Source organism: Arvicola amphibius, chromosome 13 (genome assembly GCF_903992535.2).
Source record: "Arvicola amphibius chromosome 13, mArvAmp1.2, whole genome shotgun sequence".
Lineage (NCBI taxonomy): Eukaryota > Metazoa > Chordata > Mammalia > Rodentia > Cricetidae > Arvicola > Arvicola amphibius.
In genome coordinates, this window is record NC_052059.1 from 54,051,645 (window position 1) to 54,071,137 (window position 19,493).

The 19,493-nt window shown below is 45.7% G+C and overlaps 1 protein-coding gene across 1 annotated transcript in view; it reads left to right on the forward strand.

Moving 5' to 3' along the window:
* The first annotated feature begins 330 nt into the window (after positions 1 to 330).
* Atp8a2 (ATPase phospholipid transporting 8A2) overlaps positions 331 to 19,493 on the forward strand; it is a 448,432-nt gene continuing 429,269 nt past the window's right edge. Inside the window, 1 exon segment of the mRNA XM_038310231.1 lies at positions 331 to 467. Coding sequence (XP_038166159.1) covers positions 367 to 467 — 101 coding nt within the window. The 5' untranslated portion in view covers positions 331 to 366.

Sequence of the window (19,493 nt, forward strand, 5' to 3'; positions counted from 1 at the left end):
GGGCGGGGCCTCCGCAGATCCACGGCGAGGCGGGGTCCCAGGGGTGGGGCCTATTCACAGGTCGAGGTGGGGCGTCTCAAGTCACCGAGGGGTGGGGACTCACAGGTCCAAAGCCCGGCTGGGTGGGGCTGGGCCTGCCGCTGCTGCCTCGGCGGCTGTGGCTGCAGTCTAGTGACCAGGGGCAGCCAAGGTACATAGGCAGCCCTAGTCTCTCCAGAGCATCCTTTGCGGCTGGTCCCCGCCTGCAGCGCGCTCGCAGCCACGGGCCTGGAGGCTGACTTCTTTTGTGTTTTGTTTTCTGCCCCGCGCCTCATCTCTGCAGGACCCGTTCGTTCTTCTGCGGGCTACAAGAAGGCAGAGGATGAGATGTCCCGGGCCACGTCTGTTGGAGACCAGCTAGAGGCACCGGCCCGCATAATTTACCTCAACCAATCTCATCTCAACAAATTCTGCGACAACCAGATCAGGTAGGAGAAGCTGCAGCTGGGGGAAGCTCAGCGCTCACCTTCACGGGATGGCTTTTCCATCACCCTGCCAACCCTTAGTCTACTTGCTTCCCCCAGCACTTCGCATCTCTTCCTCCTGCATCCACCTTGAGCCCAGAGGTCCACACCCGGTACCCACTGGGCCATGTGAGCACAGCTGCTGTCTCTTCTCCCTTTGCAGTGCTGTGCCCAGTCCCTCCGTGGGCTCAGCAGAAGTTATTCTAATGTCAAAAAGTGAAGGTGTCAACTGCCTGGACTGCCTTCCAAGAATCCCCATAGTCTGCATGCAACCTCATTGATGGCTCTCCTTGTCGTAGCTCTAGTGAGGAGTTTGCGAAACGTCTGTGGGGAAGTGCTTTTATGGGGAATCCCACAGGCCACAGGGGCTCTCATTCGTTTCCCAGGGACCCACTGCATTTGCCAAGGGTCTTATTTGCTAGGACACTTTGTCCAGAGTCAGCAGAAAAATGATGGGAAGGTAACATTTAGCATTTTAGTGTCTGCTTAATGTCTGTTCTCTATCCGCTGGCCACTGTGTTAGAGGCATTAGCAGTGCCAGCATCTCCAGTGTCTCGTAGAGCAAGCCATTAGCTCCAGATCAGGAAACTGGGGTGCAGAGATGTGACATGTTGTACTATGCTCATATTATATACATATATAGCTACTGGGTGGGAAGGCTAGAAATCGAACCCCCTCACCTGACCAGCAAGCGCATTCCAGCTGCTGTGCAAAACCTGTTTCTAAGCTTGGTGTTAGCACACTTTGAAATGTCATTGAACTTTGGGGCTTTGACCAGCTTCACCTCTGAGAGTGATTTTCCAAGGATAGTTTTGTGAGCTACATAGATCAACCATACTCAGGTCTGGAAGGCACTGATGGACCAAGTCCCGTACAGGTTTATTGAAATGCAACCTAGTGCACGTGTGATCTCTCTCTCTCTCTCTCTCTCTCTCTCTCTCTCTCTCTCTCTCTCTCTCTCTCTAAACCTTTGGCTAAAACTTTGTTATTGTTACATACCTAACTATTAAATTACCCCAGTAATGCCACACTGGCTGCCTAGCTTGCAGCAAGGTCTGTTTGTTGGTCGTTTCTATAGGTGGATAAGATTTGGGAAAGAATAACAATACACCTATGTGCATTTATTTTATTAATGGAGGGTTGGAGGGACGTCTCTACCATTAAAGGCTGGACTCACAGCCAAAGATATTTTATTAAAGGAGCGTCAGGTTGTGTGGCTTTATTTTGTGTTTCAAGAATGCCCTTTGAACACATTTTATATTTAAAAAGTGACGCTTAGGCTATCTGAGTCTTCATTCCTGAATACGTAGTCTTGTTTTGAAATGTGGAACATTGCAGATATTACAAACAGCCCATGGTAGTTTTACAAATCAGGGTAACTGTAATAAAATAAGAGAGGGGAAACTGGAACCTCATACATTGTCAGTGAGAATGAGAGATGGGGCTGCTGCTTTGGAAAGCGTTTGGCATGGCTCCAAAAGGATCAGGGTAAAGTTAGCACAAGAGCCAGCAGTTCCAAGACTACATACATAGCTAACACACGTGGAAACAGAGGTCCTCACAAACACTTGCACACAGATGCTCGTCGCAGCAGGACTATGGAGGCCAACACACACACACACACACACACACACACACACACACACACACACACATCCAGGTCTTCATTTGGATGAGTCTATGAAGTGTGGACAAGCCACACAATGGAATATCGTCTGGCTATAGAATGTTACAACATGGATAAAACTTAAAAGTTATTAAAAGAGAGAACAAGCCATGAAAAGCCTCAATTTGTATGAACTGATTTATGTGAAATAGCTAAAAGAGAGATACATCTCGCGGTCCATTAGTGGTTCCTGGGGCTGGTGAAGGAAGGTGACGGTATGGGAGATGCTGAGTGACTGCCGTGTAGCCTGGAATGATGGCTGCGTCGCTCTGAATACACGAAAAGTCAGTGGAGCCTGGCATTGGCCATGTAGTGCCACGCCCGCATGCCTTTCATATTTCTATTGAGTTCCTTGCGAAAACCACTAAGGTCATTTTTTAAAAAGTTAAATATTATGCGAGGAGATTAGATTGGAGCATCACTTAAAAAAAAAAACTTTAGTCGTTTTCAAAATGTACCTTTGCTTTTTCCACCAAATTTGGTATCTCTGTGGTGATTCGGAACAGTGACAGTAAAATGGGGATCCCCCAACCCCATCCCTAGTTTCCATAGGAGGTATGTTGTTTAGTTTCTTGTCAACTTGACACAAGCAAGGGTCACCTGGAAAGAGGGACCCTCAGTTGAGAAAATGCCTCCATTAGATGGCTCTGTAGGCAAGTCCGTAGGGGACAATTTCTTGATTAATGGTTAATGTGGGTAAGCCCAGCCCACTTGGATAGTATCATCTCTGGGCAGGTAGTACTTGAGTGTATAAGAAAGCAGGTTGAGGAGCCATGGAGAGCAAGCCAGTAAGCAGCACTCCTCCATGGTCTCCACTTCAGCTCCTGTCTTAAGTTCCTGCTCTGGCTTCCCATCATGATGGCCTGAAGACCATAGACTGAAATAAGCCTTTTGCTCCCAAATTGCTGAGGTCTTGTGCTTATCATAGCAATGGAAAGTGAACTAGGACTGGAGGCAAATATTTAAGAGCAATGGGACCCCAATACTTTTCTCTTTCATGGCTGGTTTTAGCCTTAGAGGGATTCCAACGGGCTACCCGATATATAGTTTCATTTGTTCTTTTTATCCAAGAAGGGTTTGGAATAAGTGTGTGCATGGAATTGGCTAGGAATAAAGCAGGCATGTATCAGCTGTACAACTGTATGGTTGGATTCATTTAAATGTACCATACTAAGTATTAAAATGTCAATTTCTGACTTTGTGGCTTATCCTGTAAGAATGTTTCTAAACACACTCGACCTAGGCTAAGAACTTTACAGTGAGGTCCTTGAGCTTCTGTGTCCCATTGGTGCCATTAATGGAATTGCAAATGGTTGTCAATGACTTGTAATTCATTAGGAACTGATTACAAAGCTTGACCTTAGAGTTTCAGCTCTTACAAAACACTGACGTATGGAAATGGGGCACTTTAATATGCTAAAGTCAACTCTAAAAAAACATTATTTTAAAAACTGAGCTATTCAAGGGAATATTTTCATAAAAGGGAATTGCTAAAGAATTTCTTTTTCTTCTTATAATTCTCCATGTGAAAAGGTTGATACTTTTTCATGGGCAAGAACGGGGGAGGATGTTTTCTCAGACCACCCTCTCCCCCTCTTGCTGGGGACGGAATCTCCTCACACACTCTAAGCAATGCTACACACCTAGGCATGTTGTCTCTAAATTAAGCTTTTTGGAAAGAAAAGATCTCAGGGACAGCTGAGGATCCTAATGGTCCATTGACTAGGGTGTCTTTTTGGAGCCTGCCTTCTCCAGGTCAGGGTTCTTTGACTCCCCCCACACCAAGCTCTTTCTGGCTGAGAATTACTCTGTACTTGCTTTTGCAGGTGCTTGACAAGGTTGTATTTAAAGAGAGTGAGGAAGGGGGCTGTTGAGCATCTGGGGAAGTGCATGAAAGTTGATGTGCTGTACTTCAGCATTGGAATTGGTGGGACTCAGGGAGAGGCTTGACCTGGAGGATGGCTTGGAGAACGAGTGACCAGTCTGGTTGGCCCTACACTTCCAGGAGATTCCCTACATGGGAATTCTAAATTTTGGTCAATCAGTTTAGTCCCGAGATCTGTGTCATGTGTGTGTGAGTCTTGGACTCAGCACTGATGCTGTATCTGATCTGCTGCTTGCTGATGTTTTCCACCAGGAAGCCAGGGAATCAGCATCGTCACCATGGTGGTCAGCTTTGAAGCAGCACCTTTCTCCTATGTATGGGTCTCACAAAAGAGGACAATGATTTTCTTCATTGTGTAGAAATTAATGGTCAAGCTGGGCATGGTGACGTACGCCCTTGATCCCAGCACTTGGGAGGCAGAAGCAGGTGGATCTCTGTGAGTTTGAGACCAGCCTGATCTTCATAGTGATGTCTGGGACAACCAGGGTTACATAATGAGACCCAGTCTGAAAACAAAACAAACAAAAATAAATGAATGGTAATTAATGGGATGTTTCAGTGTTAGGATGTTGCACCTAACAAGATCTCCTTTCTCTGGCGTATACTCTCATCTCCTTTACACATTTAAGTGTATAACTGAGACACCTGAAGTTATAGTTCAGTGATGTTTTTGTTTAATTATGGAATTGTGTAACCATTATAATTGTAAAATTTAGACCATTTATGCCACTTGAAGAAGAAACTGTACCATCTGTCAATCATCCTTTCTCTCTCCCTGTACCATCACCTGTCAATCATCCTTCTCCCTCACTGTACCATCTATCTGTCATCCTTCTCTCTCCCCTCTGCCTCTGCCCTCCCCCTCCACACCTAAATAACCACTACTCTACTTTATGTTCCCCTGTGTCAGGCATTTCCCATGAATGGCACCATATCCTCTTACGTAGTTTATTTAAATTAAAGCGTAACAAAAACTTGCTCTGTAGAGGGATGTGATGATAACTCTTTAGTTTTATATATCCTGGCATGATTTTCCAAAGAATGATGAACAATGTTTGTGGCCCTACAGTCAGCAGCATGTCATCTTTCTCTGTGGCTATCAATGTATGTCATTTAGAATTCTGGCTTTCTAGGCTGCAAGGAGTTTTCATGTTTGGAGTCAGGTCTTCAGTGCAAGTTCGAGATACTTCATTAGGGTTTGGAGTGACTCATTCATTTCAGGTGGGTGTTTCAGCGAGCAGCGTTCTGAAGGAAAGCAAGTGAGCTGTGTCAGATTAGCGTGTTTCTTCAGGCTGCTTTGTCTTATGGGGAAAATTGCTTTCTATTTAATGTAAATATATTTCTGTCTTTGCCAATGTAAGTTTAAAATAGAGACTCACCTGTCTAGAGAGAAGAACTGAGCACCGGGTGCTGGGTGTGTATAGGATCATCATTTTAAAAAGCAGGTTAGGCATTCCTAATTTGAGAATCCAAAATGAAATAAAAATAAAAACTTCTCAAAAATCTGAAACTTTTTACGAATTGACATGATATCAGAAATAGAAAATTCTACATGTAACCTCACCTGGGGGTTCACCATCTAAACACAGGCACAGCAAAGATATCCAGTACAGTTACTGGCAGGTTCTAAGACATGCAATACATGTGAAACACGAATAGATTCTATGTTTAGACTCAGAAAATCTCATTGTGTCTATGCTGTTACTCCCAGGTCCAAGAAAGACAAAACAGAACAAAAAAGTGAGCAAGCCAGATCAGAAACAGCTATTTTGGTGAGGGGTGTTTAACCCATATTCTGGGACCTAAATGTCACAGAGAGTATGCTTGTCATAAGACATGGAGAGAACATAGTAACCTTTAGTGGTCCACTCGTAGGTATGCTGTGGTGCAGATGGTAAGTGTATATGGTACTAGAGCCAGTGGCATTGGGTACTGAATTGGGTGAAGATAAAGAATTCTCTAAATTTTTAAGTTTCAAAATTTAGTCAGAATCTGGTTTCTGTCAAACCTGCTTATTATTTAGTTTATTTATTATTATTTACCAAAATCTTAATAATTTTTTGTTGATTTCCAAAAGATCATTATTTAAAGGAGTCGGTGCATGCAGATCCTTCTAGAGTTTGCCAAGCAGGTGCAGAGGTTAGGTCTTCCTCGTGGAACAAACCTGGCGTGGTGCTGCATGGCTGGAATCTCAGCATCCAGGCGGTGTTGGCGGGAGGATCCGTTGAAGGTCATTCTCAGACATGTAGCAGACACAGGCCAGTCTGGGCTACACAAGGTGTCTCAGAAACAAACACACAGGGGCTATGGCTCACTTATCTCAGTGCTCACTGACTGAAGATGAAGACCTGAGATGGGATCCGTAGCACTCACGTAGAGTCAGGTTTGTGAGAGAGAAAGATGACTCGGTGGCTAAGAGCGGAGACCCCGAGTTTTGTTCTCAGCACCCACATCAGGGGGACCTGCAACTGTCAGGAACTCCAGCTCCAAGGAATCCTACACTCCTGGCCCCTGTGGCTATATGGGTATCCATATATGAGTGTTGGTGTTCAGTATTCCGGTGGTGGGGAGGCAGAGACAAGAGGGTCCCAGGGTTTGCTGGCCAGCTATTCTAGCCAATAAGTGAACGCCAGGTTTAGTGAGAGACCATGTGTCAAAAAACAGTGATTGAAGTTGACACCCAGCCTCTGACCAACACATGCCTCATGCACACACACATACACACACACACGCACACACACACGTGCACGCATGCACACGTGGGCACACATGCAAATAAAATAAATAAATAAAAAAAAAATAAATCACAAAGCTTATGTGTGTCTGACCAGGGACAGCAGTACTCACCAAGTTTGTGGAAGATAAAATACTTATAGATTCATTGCTTATGTTGAACACATCTACCCAGCTACCTTCAGGCCCATTGGAGATCTCATCTGTCTCTGCTGTTCTTACTTGAGAGTCAATCACATACTCTTGGTTAATCTCCAAAGCAGATGGTTTCTTGAGTAGGTGTCGGGTTCTCTGGCAGAAAGAGCGGGGCAGAGCTGGACCTGCCAGACTCTCCCTGGGGCTGGGCTGGATGGTGAGTTTTGAATGACCCAGACCTCAACCCTTAGCCACTGGGGAGAAACACACACACTGAGTTGCGATCTTGTTTAATGGTATTAGGCAGATGTAGGCTTATATAGGCTGAGATGGAGGTGGAGAAGCTTAGGATGGGCTGAGGCAGAGCAGAGAGCAAGGGCTAATAATACTCTGCCATGTTAGTGGTGGCTAGGTGGAGGTGGACCTAGGTCAGGTAGCCAGAGACAGGTTTCCAAACTCTAGCTAGGCTCAGGAAGTTACACTAGGCCTCACCAAACTCAAGTTAGGCTTAGGAAGTTACACTGAGCCTCATGTCCAGGCCTCATGAGGCTCTTCAACAAGTAGGAACATCATAATAGAACAGGAACACTTATTTTTGTGTACACTAGCAGCAAAGAGCTCGGCAGGAAAGTCTGGAAATTAAAAGTATTATATGATTTATGCCTGGGGCAGGATTTTGAGGTAGCTTACAGTTGGAGATATTGAAATTATCTGGTGCTTGGCATCATGTATGTCAGGAAACCACTAGACGCCCGAGTTGTCTTGAGCTGTATTTTTAGAAACAGGAAAAAAAAAAGCATGGCAGCCTTGGGCTGGTTAAGTATTTGATGTTTCTAAGGAAACGGCAAATGTCTGGGAGAATAGACTTTGGTGGTGATATTTATCAAGTTGACCTTTGTGTGGGTGCATAATGGAACGAAAGCGACCTCTGTGCTGCTCCTATTCATAGATAGGCAAAGCCATTCTGTTTGAGTCACTGTTTCAGTGACCTATTTTACTACCCTTCCCTTCCCAAGTCCTTTCCCTTCCCTTCTTCCTTCCCCTCCCCTTCTCTTCCCTTCCCTTCTTCTTTCCCCTCCTCTTCCCTTCCTTTCCCTTCTCTTCTTCCTTCCCCTCTCTCCCCCCCACTTCCCTTCACCCCCCTCCTCGCCCTCCCCCTTCTTTTTAAATTTGAAACATGTTGTCATTCTATAGCCCAGGTTGTTCTTGAACTCACTCATCTCTCTAGGCCGGCAGAATTCTACAAACTCAGTATTTTCTGCAGACTTAAAATAGTATCTTAGTCTTGCTGAATTAATCAGAGGTTCATTAGTATAGAAAAGAAGTTAAAATTTAATCAGAGTTTGAGGAAACCAAAGAGAGATGGGGATTAAGGCAGGACGAGGAGAAGGTTCCTGCCGAGCCCCGAGAAGAAGCTGTGCTGGAGCACGGTCAGTGTGTGTGATGCACTGCCTGCTGCGGTGGTGATGGTGGGGTCGTTACCAGAGTTGGGAGGCTAATAGCCTGGGCTCTAGCAGCCCCAGCAATCAAGGTTTACCCACCTGTCCCCAGTATACCAATTAAAGAAGCTAGTAGACATGAGATTTATTCAACATAACCACATGAGGAAGAGTTATGAAAGGATCCATTGGCCACCATGTCCAACTTCAGGGTCCTGACAAGTTGTTAGGGTTTAACAGAGGACCAGGAGTACGCAGAATTAGCAGTACCCATCAAGGCATGGTTGCATGCCCATTGCTGATCCCTCCTGTCCTGGCTCTGGCTGTGGTCTGTCCTGTAAGGCTCTCTGGTAAGTTGTCAGGAATGTGGAAAATCTTTTCTTGGAAGGCAAGTTCCTCCTCTGGCCGGCACAATGGCTTCAGCCTTTCCCTTCCTTAGCACAGGATGTCTGGGGAAATTTTCAGTCTTCAAGGTTCATTGTTTCAAAAGTCTGATAGGCAAAGCGAAGACTAGCGTCTCTCCTGTCTGGCTCTCCTGACAGGTGCTTACCGGAGGTTGAGACCGGGGAAGTGGAGGGAAAAGAAAGGCAGACAGCGATTCTGTTGTGTCTTTTGTAAGTTTCCACAAGTCTATGATTTTCTCAAGATTAAGGAAAAAGCAAGAACAATAAACTTAAAGTCGAAAACACGAGAAATAACGTGGGAGAATAAGGATGGCAAACCTTTCATCTTTCTGCTGGATGGGTTGTCAGGTGCCTCGGCCTTTTGTTAGAACGGGGTGGAAACAGAGCTTGAGAACAGAGGAGAAAAGGGCTGCACCTTGGGACTGGAGATGGCCCAGTGGTTAAGAGCACGTCCTGCTTTCTCAGAGGACCTGAGTTCAGTTCTCAGTGTCCATGTTGGGCGGCTAACAAGCTTCTGTAACTCCAGCTCTGGGGGAAATACGCCTTCAGCATCTCCGCAAACCTGCACTCACAGGCATATACCCACACTCACACACGTGTAGTTCAAAAAACATAACAACAGTTTTTCTTAAAAAGACAAAAGAAAGGGACAAAGTCTCCCCAGATTGCTGTACTAAGTCAATGGGTGAACACTTGCTCTCTGGTGTCCAAGAGTCTCCCCTAAGCTCCCTGCCCACAGTTTGCATGCAGGGCACCTGGGCTGGGTGGGCAGAGGTTAGAGGAGGCCTCAGCACTTAGACCATGGCCAGTTCTGCTGTGGCCAGCGTTCTTTCTTAGATCTCGGGTCCACCTTCGGGAAAACTGCACCTAAGAGCCTGCGGTGCCATCTGTGACTCCTCGGCACATAGCCAATCGCTCACAGAAACCGAATCAGCAGCCCTTTCCAGGATAGCACTCAGCGAGAACAAAAGGGAAGCCTGACCATTGTTGGGATGTTTTATCAAGAAAGTTCCTGAAAACCATGAGGTCAGGGTAGATTCAAATGCTGATCCACTCTTTTCTCTCTAGCGAGAGCCAGCTCCACAATATAGATCAGAGGTTTTCAGCTGGTCATCTCGTTTTATATTCTAGGCAATCCAATGATTGGAGGTTGAATTTACTGCTGGCCATTCAGGTGGATTATTCTGTCTTTTCAGGACTTGCTGTGTGAACCCTTGCTTGAATGGCTCTGCAGAGCCACCGCCCATTGGTCAGTTTCAGCCTTCAGGCTTTGAGAGCCAACTCCTAGATCTCGTCTCTCTTTCTGAAGTGTTGATGATTTTAGTGTGTGAAATGTATCAACAATAGGCAGATTTGCAGGGGACAGAAAGCCACTATAAAGGCACCTGCAAAAACTTGGGGACCAGGCACAGAGGAGGCTTCACAGGAGGGACACAAGCGGCCAAACATTGTACAGCTAAACAAAGGGACTTGCTCTTCGGAGGGGTGTGGGCTGTGGGAGGCTGGTGGAAGATGGTGTACAGCTGTCTTAAGATGCAGATGAGGCTTTTCTAGGGGACAGCTGCCCAGGGTCATCCGTCTAATTTGGGTGACAGAATCCTCCCATATTCCTGTGATATCTTTCCAAGGCAGAAGAGGGGTATCATGGAAAGCCTGTTTGGACTCCCTGCCTGTTCACTTCACCAGCAGAATAAATTTATCAAAGCACAGCCTCCGAGTCAGTGTTGTCTATTGCTGGAAATGAAGAAGACCAGTTATAGGATGTTGTATTTGGGGTGACATATTGTGGGACCTCATACAGTCACATAAATTCTCTGTATCAGTGGTCTCCAAACATTTGGATTTTATGTCCCCTCAGTATAACTTGTCAACACAAATCTTTACCTATGTGTTTAGATATCTGTACACGGTACACGGTATTGTTTCCATATCTCAACCCTTGGCATACATTTGCTAAGACTCTCAGTTAAGCCCTGTGGATTTATTTGTCTGCGTGCTTGGTTGTTTTGAATGTCTGTGACTATCTTATCAGACTTAGTTACTTTCCATTTGCTGCACCTAGATAAAGGCCTCGGTGAGCGTGGATTCAGAGCGACGTCTGTGTTGCCTTTTGTTTGCGGGCAGCTGTGCAATGGTGCCATCATTTCCAGTGTGCGTTCATTGCATAGTTCTTCTTTATGGGAGGATCGGGTGCCATTGAAATTAGATAAAATAACCCATAAATCCACCTGGCTTGGAGATGCAGACCAAAGCACAGAGTCATAAGCACAGAGACAGATGGAGGGGTGGGTGCCGCTGCCACCCTGAATTTGTCAGCCCAGGCTGCCAGAGCCAAGTGTCATACACTGGGCCCGGTGGCTCAGAAAAGAAAAATGTACTTTCTCCCAGCTGTTGCCGCTGGAAGTAACACCCTCGTCGCTTCATTTAAACCATTTGTCTTCCAAAGGCCCCAGTCGCAAATATCAGCATGTTTAGGGCTTCATCTATTTAGAGGATGTCATTCACTCCTCTCCCCACCCAACACTGGGTGCTTTCCTGTAACCCTTCCCCCTCCAGCCACATCATACAGGATCAAGTGGCGAGGGCGACTCCAATGTTGAGCTACCAACAGCTACGATTGAGGGAGTTTGCATAGGGACATGTCAGCATAAGCCTGGGGATAAGTCCCTTCTAAGCCTTGCTGTAGAGGCCTGCATTGTAATTCTGTGTCAAGTGGGGCTGCTCCTCTTCATTGAAGAAGATGGGGGTCACTTTTGCTTCAGACCACAGCCACCCCAAGTCTAATAATACAGGGACATGGGAGGTAGTGGAGTGTGGCAGCCTAGTGTATCTTTTCAGGTATTGGTCTGCCCATAGCCAGCAAAGGTATTTTACAAGGGGCAGGGACAAGGTCGTCCTCAGGGTGCCTTGGAATAGAAGGAGGGTCCTCAAGTGGGTGGGTAGACATACATGCTTCTAGGTTCAAATTTCAGTGACAGGAAAAGCATTGACAGTTTCTCTTGCTTCTGTGTTTTGTTTTCTTTGGAACTATTTTGAACAGTGTATTGAAAAAAAGGAGGCTTGACCTCACAGTAACAGAAATCCCCAATTTCCCTCAGTATTAGACCTACTGGGGTAGTGGTGTGGGACAATTCTATCTTCTGTCAATTATGTTTTAAATAAATGTTGATTGGCCAGTAGCCAGGCAGGAATTATAGGCAGGACAACCAGACAGGAAGTAGAGGCAGAGCAATGAGAACAGGAGAATTCTGGGAAGAAGGAAGCTCTCTCCCCAGTCCTGTCCAGACATAGAAGAAGCCAGATGTAACCTGCCCTGCTGAAAAAGGTACTGAGCCATGTGGCTAACATAGATAAGAATAATGGGTTAATGTAAATTATAAGAGTCAAGAAGCCTGAGCTAGTGGGCCAATGAGTTTATAACTTATGTCGACCTCTGTGTGATTTTTCCTTGGGACCTTACCGACTACGGGAACCAGGCAGGACAGAAACCCCGACAACAAGCAGGCCCTCATGTTACAGGGTGGTCAGAGGTGCATATGGCTACCTCTGGCAGTGTGCCACAAGGAAGAGTCGCTGTCTCATGCAGGGACGCATGAACTCTTCTAGAGAGATCTCCAACGTCCTCTGTAGAGCAGGAATCCTCATACTGCAGTTAAGAGCTTGACCAGAAGGCAACTGACCGCGGCTACTTCCCTGCGTTAGTAATCACCACTGTTATTCTATTTGGCCAGTCATGTCTCTCACTATCTCATTCTTTGATAATCCAGTAACTTGATGATCTGGGGAAACACAAGAGGATCCGAGTATGACTTGTTCAAGGGCGTATGTTGTCTAGAGAATAACCGAGGGCTAAAGAATAACTTGACAGATTTGGGACATTGGGGTCTTCTCTCTGTGTGTAATCTATTTACCTATATGATATTTAAACATAATTAGTTACAGGTTTATTATGTAAATACAAGTCTACTATATATATATATATATATATATATATATATATATATATATATATATATTCAATATATCCAATTTTAGCCTGCACATGCTATACATGAGCAGGCTATGTTGAGAGCATAAGAAAGGTGGGGAGTAAGTGAGTGAGTGTGGATGTGTGTGTGTGTTTGTCTATGTGCACATACATGTGCATGAACTGTTAAATCACGAAACTGATTCTTCCTTTTGGTGTGCTGGAAGAACAAGGCTATATAAGGTTATGTTAAGTTCACTGTCACTTCCTGCGCTGCAGCAGAACACCCAGCAAGATTCTTCACTGTAGACTGGTTAAAAGCTCAAGCCCAGTCCAGGCAGATAAGTAGAGTCTTAGGATGGGTGAGAAACTGTCTTTCTCTCATTCTCGCTGGCACCAGGTTCTGAACCCAGGGCCTGATCAGGAATCAGCAAGTGCTCTATGGGGCAGCACTGCATACTTTTTATTTTGAAATAGTGTCCTACTAAGTTGCCCAGGCTGGCCTCAAATGACTGATCCTCTTGCTTTAACCTCTTCAGTAGCTAGAATGTATGCATATACCCAGCTTGGCTCCTGACCTGTCCTCTTTATTTCTTCTTTTCTTATCCATTTCATGGCATCTTGGATTTTGCTTAATATTCCAAAGGGATCCAGAAATGTGCATAGTATTTAATCTGAAATTTAAAAAATGATTTTATGTGTACAAATATTTTATCTTTGTGTATGTCTGGGTACCATGTGCCTTCCTGGTGCCCTCAGAGTCGAGAAGAGGGTGTTGGACCTTCTGGAACTGGAGTTACAGATGGTTGTGGGTGCTGGAACTTGAACTGGAGTCCTTTGGAAGAGCAACCAGTGATTTTAGCCACTGATCATCTCTCTCCGGACTAATCTAGATTCTTAATAGGAGAGTCCTTTTTACTAAGACATGCTCTTTAAATTACCCAATAAAGTGTTACAATTCTATACGTCCTCCAGTAAATGGTGGCGTATCTGAAAGCGTCACCGTCCAGAACGTGGAATGAGTCCTGAAACTCCTGTCCTCTGAGAACAGAGCTCTTTCTTTGACAGTAGTGGGCTGCTTTCTCAGGAGTGTCATCGCTGCCCCCCCCCAGCACCCATCCTTGTTAGAACTGTCTCAGGTTAGTTTTTAATGGTACCTTTAAATGAGGCTTCATTAATCATTCCAGTGCTATTTCACCAGAGCAAATTAAATTATTTCCTAGAATGAGGATGCCAGGGGGCGGTGGAAACATTAGCTTCTCTCAGCACCTGTGTGTTGCCTGTCAGCTGTCTCGTTCATCCTACACCCTTTCATTCTACACTAGACAGCAGGACATCGGCCTTTTCTTCTCTTTTCTTAACCTTCCCCCCTCCCTCCCTCTCTCCTCTTTGCCGTTCCTGTAAAGGCCATAATATAGAGGCCGAGTTTTGGCATGTGACTGGGATTTATATAGTTATACAATAATCATCCCCCCACCCTCCGCAAAGGCCTGACTGTTGGGTTCTATCCACAGCTGACGGGAGAAGTAATGTTAAGCCACCAAGTGATATGGAAGAAGGGAAACCACAGTTGTGTCTGTTCGGAGGACTTGATTTGACTTACCCAGATAAATTCATAAGCCAATCGTTGCTGTACTAACATAGCTAGAATCATCAGAGAGGAAGGAGCCGCAGTTGAGGAAAGGCCTCCATGAGATCCAGCTGTAAAGGCATTTTCTCAATTAGTGATCAGTAGGGGAGGGCCCAGCCCATGGTGCCATCCCTGGGCTGCTGGTCCTGGATTCTATAAGAAAGCAGGCCGAGCAAACCAGGAGGAACAAGCCAGTAAACATCACCTCTCTACAGCCTCTGCATCTGCTCCTGCCTCCACGTTCCAGCCCTCCTTGAGTTCCTGTTCTGACTTCTTCCAATAATGGACTATGAGCTGGAAGTGTAAGCCAAATAAACCCTTTCCTCCCCAACTCCCTTCTTGGTCATGACATTTCATTGCCTGAACAGAAACCCTAATTAAGACAGCTGCAAAAATGTAAAGTCAGGCAACTCCAAATAAAATGATAATATGGCAGAGGACTCTCATTTTTAGTTTATTATTGACCATTTTCCACTCGGTTGTATGAAACGTGGCCATGAGTATATACACTCCACAACTTGCAATGCTTGTAACTTATGTGGCTCTCACATGACCATCAGCCTCCAAGGGTGTGGGGTCCCCATAGGCTCATATATATATATGTGTGTTTAGTCCCTAGTTTGTAGAACAGTTTAGAGAGCATTAGGAACTATGGCCTTGTTGGAGGAGGTGTGTTATTGGGGGTAGGCTTTGAGGTTTCAAAAGCCCATGCCGGGCTACTGTTGTTCTCCCTCTTCTTGTTACCAGTGGATGTAAAGCTCTCAACTGCTACCTCAGCACCATGCCTGTCTGCTTCCTACTGTGATGATTGTGGACTAACCCTCTGAAACTGTAAGCAAGCCCCCAGTTAAACGCTTTCTTTTGTAAGCATTGCCTTCGCCATGGGGTCACTTCCCAGCAATAGGACCGGGACTAGAAAGGGGGACAGTCACCTGGAGAACCTGTCAAGCCCATGGGTGCCTTGTATATAAAGGCTTTCCTCGACACCAAAGCTTCCTGTGACTTCCAGACCCCGATACCAGGTTGTGGCCCTAATCTTACAAAGACAGAAGTGGCAAGAAAGCAACCATAAACCTCTGTAGTCGCCGTGACAAAGCATTTACCCAAGCATCGTGTTTGAATTAGCATTCGTGAGCGGTCATGCCCTGACAGTGCTGTCACTGTTTAGTGCAATGGTCATGGGATCATTTACAGAGTATTTCAGGGGACCAATGACAGAGTATTTCCCAGGAAGCAGATCTGAATTCCTCCTATGTGGGATCCTCTGTTGTGTCCTCGGGCAGGAGTGAAGCTTCTGATGTCACCAAGGTCCCTGGAGGCTTTTGACATGTACATTAAGCTTATATCAGCAACACCGAGAGGCAACATATTCTCAATGTTTTACCCCTTAAAATGGTACCTGGATGCTGTGAAACCCCAGGTTAATGCATGCACTCGGAAAAATAGTGACCAAGCTGGAAGTGCCCCATCACCTGTTGACATGCACATGTTTCTAGGTCCTCTTCTGGGGACCACAAGCTTTTGTTTGGCTGGTGTTGTCGTTGGTTGTTTCCTTGGTACAATGAGGGTTCTTGCTTCTTTGTCACATGTCATATGATTGAGTAGATAAGAAGCTGCAGCAGCACAGTGCTGGTATTTGCTCAGGAGCCAAATAGGTGTCTTATGTCACCGGCCTGTGATGTTTAAGAGCTGGGTGTAGTAAGGTGCCTTTTTTGAGGTGGCACCCTGGGATGAGTTTGAAATCCCAGTGTCTCTCCAGTCCCAAATCATCCATCCAACTTCTCCTTTTGCACTTGCCATTTTACAGGTGACTTCATGCTAAGCTGACGATTCCACGTGGTTTTGAACTATTGTGCTGTGGGACAACATGGGTTTTGATATTTTGGGGTGCTGCCATTAGAAATGACAGTAAGAATGTCTTGTCTTGGGGGTTGGAGAGATGGCTCAGTGGTTAAGAGCACACTGGTTGCTCTTCCAGAGGTCCTGAGTTCAAGTCCTAGCAGCCACATGATGGCTCGCAAGCATCCGTGGTGGGATCTGGTGCCCTCTTCTGGAACAAAGGCGTTCATACAGACACAGCACTCAGTTATTTTTTGTTTTTTGTTTTTAAATAATATCTAGTTTTAAGAAATCCATGCCCCCTTTGATTTTAAAATACATCGAGTATTTTCGAATTAGGATGGCATAACATGGGTCATATTTACCTGAAAATGGCAGCACTGTGGCCGGTTTCTGCTCATGTGACGGAGCTCTGCTGTTGTTCATAGGATGTGTTCTTCGCCTGGTAAGACTGAAGAGATTCTGTGTCTCACAGAACAATCAAGTGCCATTGGGTAGTGTCTTTGCAAGGCGCTATCAGTGTGAGTGTTTACTTTTCTCTTGGTCTCACGGTCATGGCTGTGGCTTGTTTGCGTTCCCTTTGCTGCAGTGCCCTGTTGTGCACAGAGCTAACCTGGTTTGCAGGTCTGCGATAAGGTGCTGGTGTTTAACATCAGTGCATTTGGCAGGGGCAAGGTCCTGGCTGCTCTTTGGCACTTGTTGTGATTCCATTGCAGGTGGTCTGTCACCATCACCTCCCTCTTTTGGCGGGTATTTTATGGGTGTCCTCTGGACATTAGATGAATACTGAGCATAAACACTTTAAGCCGTACCCACTGAGTGTCTTACAGGTTTCAGTTTAGCCTTTGTTTGCATACTGTATGTTTGAGAACAGCCCTCCCACCTTCTTGGTACATAACACTTGACTTTAAAAAAATAGACTTTGCTTTGTGTTTGAAGAGATTAAAGGCAACGCAGCAGTTGAGTGGGACGAGTGTGTTCAGGGAACAGACTAGAAACATTTTCTCCCTGCAGTGATTTAGCTTCGAAGAGTATTTCTAGCGTGTGTCTGAGGTTTGTACTGGAAGCATTTGTAGGGAAATATCTAATTTGGAATCGTTAGAGAGGGAGACTGATGAAAGGGGAAGGGGCAGTCCGGGGCACAGCCCTTGCCTAGCATGTGTGGGACCTGGCGTTGGAGCCCCAATGCCGAAAAACACAAACAAGCAGCAACAAAAAACCCCGTCGATCACAGTAGAAATCTTGGCTCTATCAGGGTCACAGTTTCACAAGCCTTGTTTCCTTGTCTGTGAGATGAGAGCAGGCTCCCCTTCAAGGTTTGTCGGGAAACTGATACAGGGGGGGCGTCTAGAGCATAACGGACCACACGCCTGGCATCTCCCGTCTTGTTTGCCATGGGTAGGCTTATTCCTCCTTTTCTTTATAACAGTTATGAAGCACAGATAACACAGACTTTACCCTCTCAACCCTTGTCAGTGCACAGTTCAGTGGCAGTGTGTTCATACTGCGGGGTAACCTGCCCCCCAAAACCTTTTCGTCTGGCAAAGAACGTCTTCTCCCATTCCTTTTGTCCCCTGCCCACCAATCGGAGTTCTGTCGCTATGTATTTGATTATTCTGGGTTTGTCACAAGAAAGTCTTAACTGCACTTTGAAACTCCGCTCCCGAGTCTTGTTGAGTTATCAAATGGCCATTTTTAAATGGCATTTCTGTTCTTTCTACTGTGTCTCTTCTTATTTAACTATTTATTTTACTGTGTGTGTGTGTATATGCATGTGTGCACTTGTCTTCAGAAGCAAGAAGAGGGCATCAGATATGGATCTGGAGTTGTAGGATATGCCAGTGTGGGTGCTGGGAATCCAACTCCTCTCCTCTGAAGGAGGGGGCAAACGTTCTTACCTGTTGAGCCGTCTCTCCAGCTCTCTCTGGGCTTTTTCTTATGTCTTTCTATCATTGTAGTGCACACTGTTCCCCAAACTGGAATAAAAATGGGTAAAGAAAATGGTTCTTTTTCAGCCCTAAGAAAGAATGCAGTTGTGCTGTTTACAGGAAACCGGATGAAATGGGAGATAACCTTGTCAAATGAATGAAGCCAGTCTCAGAAAGACAATTGTCGTATGTTTTCTCAGATTCCTCAGTTTTATGTAGCTACATAAGATCATGTATGTGTTTGTGGCATGAAGCTAGAACAGAACTGTCCACAGGCTCACAGGGGACTAGTGGGAGAGGGTGGAGAAAGGGAAACTAGGGGCCTCTGGGAGGGTATGGGCAGTGCGTAATATAGCTTTGTGCGATTAAACATCTTTAAGTTTAAAAATCTTTAAAAATCTATAAATAGTTTATAGAAGAAAATATTTAAAGGGAAGTTCACACGAGCCCTTCAACTTCTTCTGGGTGGCTGACTCACTGTCCACATCTTACCCCTAAGACCGTTCTGGAACAAAATGGTGATAGTATTCTGGAAAAGATGCATCCCGAGTTTGAGATTTTCAACCAGATCCGCTTTAAGAAAGTGAGGGTTGTTTTTCCTCTCTGAAGCAGTCCAGTCTCTGATGTCTCCTCTTAAATGGGGTCCCTGTCTCAACACTGTTTCCTTCCCTCTTCCGTGTTGATGGAGGATCCCATCCAAAAGAGTAGATTCTCAAGACGGTCTTGCTGAGGAACGCATTGTGATTCTTCCTGTTCAGGGACCACTGCCGACTGCTGTTTTACCCCTTGGGGCATCTACAAGGCCACTCACATTCTAACCTCACTCTCTGCTCCATCTCCCAGAGTTCCTTATCTTCCTGTGTATCTACCGCCTTGGGTTGCAAGATGTTCTCTGGTGTGCTCTGCTCTTGTCTTCTCTCTATAGCTTTTTCCTCCCGCTCTACTGAGGCTTCTAAGGCCAAATTCGCATCTCTCTGAAGTGTTGCCTTGCTTGTCCACCTTCCTGCCCTTTGTGGACCATCAGGAGGTCGTGTCTGGTCTTGCATCCAATGCTCCTGCTCTGCTGTGTCATCCTTAATGACAAAGTCATCGTCTTCTGGATCCTTCTCAGTGTGGGACTCGCTCAGCTTTCAGCCGGCGGGAGGAGCAAACCCTTTCCCAGAGGACTTTGCAGATAGATGGAGTTCAGAACAGTCCAGAAAATAGGAATTGCCTTAATCCTGTGCTCTACGACTTGCCTTCCCACTCATTACCCAGTGCACAGAGCTGACCCCCGTGGTGATGGGCAGTCCTCAGGCATCGGGAGGGGAAGTGTGTGGTTTCAACATGCTTTTATAAACAAGCCATTCTTGAGAGAGCGCTGC